The sequence below is a fragment of the Asparagus officinalis genome, chromosome 6 (genome assembly GCF_001876935.1).
Source record: "Asparagus officinalis chromosome 6, Aspof.V1, whole genome shotgun sequence".
Taxonomy (NCBI): Eukaryota; Viridiplantae; Streptophyta; class Magnoliopsida; order Asparagales; family Asparagaceae; genus Asparagus; species Asparagus officinalis.
In genome coordinates, this window is record NC_033799.1 from 6,895,769 (window position 1) to 6,901,857 (window position 6,089).

At 37.2% G+C, this 6,089-nt stretch overlaps 1 protein-coding gene across 1 annotated transcript; it reads right to left on the reverse strand.

Annotated features, from left to right (window-relative positions):
* LOC109845043 (auxin-binding protein ABP19a) lies at positions 3,979 to 5,664 on the reverse strand. The gene is given in 3 exon segments (XM_020414232.1): positions 3,979 to 4,372; positions 5,149 to 5,472; positions 5,474 to 5,664. Coding segments are annotated over 3 exon segments (627 nt in total). The 5' UTR covers positions 5,594 to 5,664; the 3' UTR covers positions 3,979 to 4,189.

The window sequence follows — 6,089 nt, forward strand, 5'->3', positions numbered from 1 at the left end:
TGGTAAAATGTACATGGCTAGCTTTAGGTCCAATGTTTTTGGTTCATAATGTTCTGTTCTCTTTTTTTTTTAGAAAAATGATGGATTACCATAACAGTAATCCATCCAGCTAAATTAATATAAACTGGTTATTACATATAATGTGTACATCCCCAATAAAAAATGTGCACTCAAATCCCAACCGAACTTACAAAACAAACAAAAACACTCTTGCACAAAGTATTAAATCTCCCAAAACACTTATCTACAACTACTAAACTAAAATAGTAGTGAGTTCCATACTCAGCAAAAGTTTTTAACATCAAAACATCATTTAAAACACTGCATCCAAAGATCATCATTCCAGCTGAATCACAAAATTTTCAATGCTCATGTTCTCTCTTCCTGCAGCTAGGCATGTCCATCCGGGCTGGCACGGCCCGGCCCGGAAATCCGGGTCTGGGCCGGGCAAAACCGGAGCCCGGACCCGGGTACCCCGGGCCGGGTTCCGGGCTGGCCCGATTTATTTTCTTTTTTTTTTAATTTTTTATCAAATTTTTTAAATTTTAAATTATAAAAAAAGACAAAAAATTAATAAAAACAATAATTTTATTAATCACTTAAAATGACATAAATTATAAATTAAAAATTATAAAAATAAATTCTTTATTAATAATTAATAAATCATTTACAAATTACAAGTATAAATTTATTTTGTAATTCATCGCATCACAATAGATAAGTACATCCCAACTAGGTTTTTTTTAAATTTTTTTCTTTTCTTTTCTTTTCGATAAAAAAATGCTAAAAATTAGTTTAATATTATTATATTTTATATAATTATGTATTAGTATATACTTATAAATTATTATGTAACTATATATTATATATACATATATTATATATACATATATTATATGTAAATATATTATATATATTTATAAGTTATAATTTAAGAGAGAGAGAGAATCGCATAAGTAACCCTGTAGCCGTTGCTCGTTGGGCCAATGGGGAAGTAACCATTGTAATATACTATACTTCTATACTAAGTATCTAATCCAATGGCCTACATTTCGATGGCAGAATTGAAAATATAGACAAATCTAATACACATCAGCTGTAAAGAATAATGTGAAAATGGTAAAATTAGAACGAACAATGGTGGTTGGCAACATTGGAAACTGGAGATAATTATTAAAACATTGGAAACTGCAGCTCACGTGAATTAAAGAGCTCGAGCTCTCCCAAATTGAGATCCCCAAATTTCCTCCTGAGCTCTCCCTCCCCCTGCGCTCTAGCTCACGCCGACGAGTCTCGACGAGCGCGTCGACGCCGAGGACCCTCGACGAGCTCCCCTCGACCAGCTTCTCGCCGACGCCAAAGACCCTCGACCAGTTATCTCCCAACGACGTCGAAGACCCTCGAACAGATCGCCGACGCCAATCAGACTCTCGACCCGCTTTTCGACGAAGCCCCTCGACGAGCTCCCCTCGACGACCCTCGACCAGTTATCTCCCAACGACGTCGAAGACCCTCGAACAGATCGCCGACGGCAATCAGACTCTCGACCCGCTTTTAGACGAAGCCCCTCGACGAGCTCCCCTCGACCGGCTTCTCGAAGACGCCGAAGACGCTGAAGCCCCGTCGCCGACGCCGCTCTCTCTCTCTCTCTCTCTCTCTGGATTCGCTGGAGTGAATCTGGATTCACTCCAGTGAATCTAGATTCATTGGAGTGAATCGAGAGCCATATCTAGTTAATATTTATTTAGTTATTGTTCACAAGTTGGAGCTAATATTTATTTAATTGTTGTTCATAAGTTGATGGTCTTGTTGCGCTGTGTTGCTGCTGATGTGCTGTTGTGCTGCTACTGAAGTGAAACTGGATTCGCTGGAGTGAATCTGGATTCAATCCACTGAATCTGGATTCACTCAAGCGAATCTGAATTCATTGGTTGTTTGTTGCCCCTATTTTATGAAGAGACGTGTATGTGAAACAATGAATACGAAGGAATGAAGTTTCTTTCGCATCAGTGACTATTTAAAGTGAAGTGAATCTCGATTCACTACTTCAGTGAATCTCGATTCATTATAGTGAATCGAGATTCATCCACTGCAGTGAATTGAAAATGGCAGAATTAAAAATAAATACATATTAAATACACATCACCTGTCAAAATTAATGTAAAAGGGGTAATTTAAGAAAGATTCACTAAGGAAACACACTGTAATTAATTATCCAGTCAAACACTCCATTTCACGAAACACACTGTAATTAATTAGCAATAATTCCCAAAAACGATAACGCTCGAGATGAAGAAAAACAACTGAAGTGAATCTCGATTTACTGCAGTGAATCTCGATTACAATGATTCTCGATTCACTAGAGTGAATCCAGATTCACTGCAGTGAATCCAGATTCTAGATTCACTCCAGTGAATCCAGATTCACTCCAATGAATCCAGATTCACTCCAGTGACTCTAGATTTTTTTTTTGGGTTGCCTGAGCCGTGAGATCACATGGGGAAATGGAAAACTAAACTTGCATTTATTATTTAATTATTTAATTGTTGAAAATAAAATTACAGCACATGCATTTATTTCTTACTCTTGCATGGAGAACTCAACAGACAAGCATTAATTACCTCTCTTTGGGGGCTGTTAATTTTACCTGATTACCCTTATGCAGCTTTAATCTCAGCCATTGGATGAATCAGGATCCAATGGAGAGGATTGATTTTTAGTTTTTAGGATAGTGAGGTTTTTATTTGAACCTCTCCCTATATATATACAAACATATATTATACATATATAAGAGAGTGTATACTTATATATACTTATATAAGAGAGAGTATACATATATAAGAGAGAGTATACTTATATATACATATATACTAAGAGAGAGAGTATATTAGTATATATATATACACACACACACACACATATATTATACATATATAAGAGAGTGTATACTTATATATACTTATATAAGAGAGAGTATACATATATAAGAGAGAGTATGTATACTTATATACTAAGAGAGAGTATATATATACACACATATGGCATATTATACATATATAGAAATATATTATATATACATATATTATACATATATAAAAATATATTATATATACATATATTATACATATATAATATAATACATATAATACATATATAATATAATACATATAAAAAATAAAAATAAAAAAATAAAAAAATCAATTCGGGAGCTCTAGTAACTTGTACAGCTCCAGATAGCTCATTCCTCTTTCTTCTTCTCTCTTGAAGCCTGGCCGCTCGAGCAGAAATACTCTTAGGACCTAGCCAAAAGGTTGAGAATGTCAAAATCTTGCTCAAAAGCTCAAGAGACCTATTCTTCTTGTTAGAAAAGAGTCTATCATTACGCTCCTGCCATATGCACCAAACAACAGAACAAATAATAACATCTCTTTCCATCTTGCAATAATGTCCTGTTCTCTTGTATTATCGTATGTCTATTCGTCTTCAGCTTTAGGTATTTATTGTTGATTGTCTGATACCATTTCTTCACCTCAGTATTTCTGCACTCAACTTCTTCCTGCATGTTTTCTTTGACATTGCGGATACCCATGTACCTTTTGATTTCTCTATAATTTTTCTGTATGGAGCTTGTTCAATTATTATTATTATTATTATTATTATTATTTTGGATCTGTTCTGATTGGGCTCCTGAATGTGACAAGTAAGATATCAAACATAGTGAAAATTCTCTTGTGACAAAAGAGGATGTGGGCGATTATTAGTTGGCAAGAAAACGACCCAACAACTGGACGAGAGAAAGACTCTTCACCGACTAGAGAGTTACCACTCGCTCAATTAGGAAGAAGTATGAAAAAGTCCACAGAAGTACAAGTTTAGAGTTTACTTTCTCTGGTTAGCATCTAATCATGCCCGAAATATAGGAATAAGCACAATTCAGTTCTATATTAGTAATAATTTTCCCAATAATCAAACATACAATTGAAATCAAACATTTAACTAACAACCAATTCAAATTAATTAAACCTTGAGTCCCAATAAACATAGTCGCCTAAGAAAAACCAAACACCAAATAACATACAACATATATTGAGAAAACAAATACCACCATTAATTGCTCCGAACACAAAATCTATGGAAACACAAACAAGAACTCGGAAACCCTGACGAGACCCCCCCCATGCATGGCAGATCACATGGTGCCGCCGAGGACACCCTTGAGCTTCTTGATGGTGGCTGCATCGAGGAAAGTGACGGCCTCGATCAATGCAGTCTTGAGGTTGTTGCCGAAGAGAGCGAAGTCTAGGATCTGCAGCCCTGGCTCCGGGCTGCTGAAGCTCACTATGGCGACTGATGTCACGCCCGCTGCATTTAACTGCAGACGCAAGATCAGGGTTTATAAAGTTTCCTGTGTATTTTTAAACATGTTTTCTTACCTACATACCCTCAAATCAAACATAAATGGAAATTTACCCCCCTCAATTCTACCATGTTGAGTTAAAATACCTGTAAAGTTAGGTTAAAAGAATACACTTGTTTTTTTTTTTTTTGGTTAGTTGTTTACCTGAAATTTCCCCTGCACTGTTCATAAACTAATGACGTCGAGTTTAATTTGGGGGGATCTTAACTCAACTTGGTCGAGTTTGAGGGGTTTGTAAATATGGCTGATTTTGGGGGTAGATAGGTTAAAAAATCCCTCCTGGAGAATGTTAAATTATCCTAAATTTATAACGTTTTTTTTCTATTCCCCGGCTAGTTGTAGTTTCAAAAGTACTATTTGGGCAAACAGAAATTATATTCTGTGTAGGGCTACTGGCTAGCATGTAAATTGTTTCAAATGGGTAAAATTCACACAAGTCATTTAGTCTTGTTTTAACTAGTACTGAAGGTTTTAAAATTAAAGAAACTTCATCAATCTAATTTCATCAATGCAAATTTCTCACATACGTAGTGAAAATAATATACCGAATTATGATAACGATAGAGTAACGATAACTACACTACATTTTTAATTCCAGACTACTCCTAGTCTTCTCCACTACTATATCCAAAAAATTGTAGGGGTCCTTGATGACTCATCAGCTAATTTGATATAAATCCAAGTGGAAATACAAACATTTTCACAAATAACTAAGAAAATAAATAACATACCTGAAAATGAAGCAATCCTTGAGGGAAAATCATAGAATCCCCCTTCTTCAACGTCTTAGTATAAACCTTATTACTCGAAGTCACAAATCCGGCACAAATAGACCCCTGAGTCACTATAAGGACCTCACTGGCCCCGGGATGAGTGTGAAACGGAATAACCCCACCTTTGGCAAGGTCGAGACGGCCGGCAGAGATCCCAAGGCCGTTGGTGGCCGGGAACTGCCCCACAAACGCCGGAGTAACGGCGGCCTTGATTATGTTGGAGGTGTTTCCGGCCATGCCGAGGCCGGTGAACACGAAGTCGTCGGCGGTGAGGGCTGATTCCTTCTGCAGGGGTAGCCGGAGGGGTGGGGGCGGCGGTGAGGTCAGCGACGCAGAAGTCGGCGGCGTGGGAGGAGGAGAGGAGGGAGACGAGGAGGAAGGAGAGGATAATGGCTTTTTCCATGGCTTTCTCTCACTCTATCTCTCTCACTGTCTCTAATAAGTTGGAGTCTTGAGGTTGGCTTTTGGAGGGGTTTTATAGAGAGAGAGAGGGAGTAGGGCTTCGGATGCTATATATGCATGGAGGGGGGCGTTCACGTGCATGGGAGCATCGGAGTCGGAGAATCTCCGAGACATTAATAATTGATGTATTAGAGCTATTTTACTGCGAGTAGATTTTAGTAGGTATTAATGAACTGGCACAAAAGACTAAGCACCAGTGACGGTGAAGAAGATTTACTGGATAATTTTCATGTAATAACTAAGATCACATGATATTGATACTTAATAAAGTGTAATCAGATACCATGAGTGACGAAGGTGAGATTTTTTTTTCCTCCCATCTTTTCACTACCTAGATAACAGTAGTTACATATTAGCATTTGGATTAATTACTACTCTTGTCTCTTAAAGATATTTGTGAGAGGAGATCTAGCTTGGAGGCAAGAAGGCCACAAATT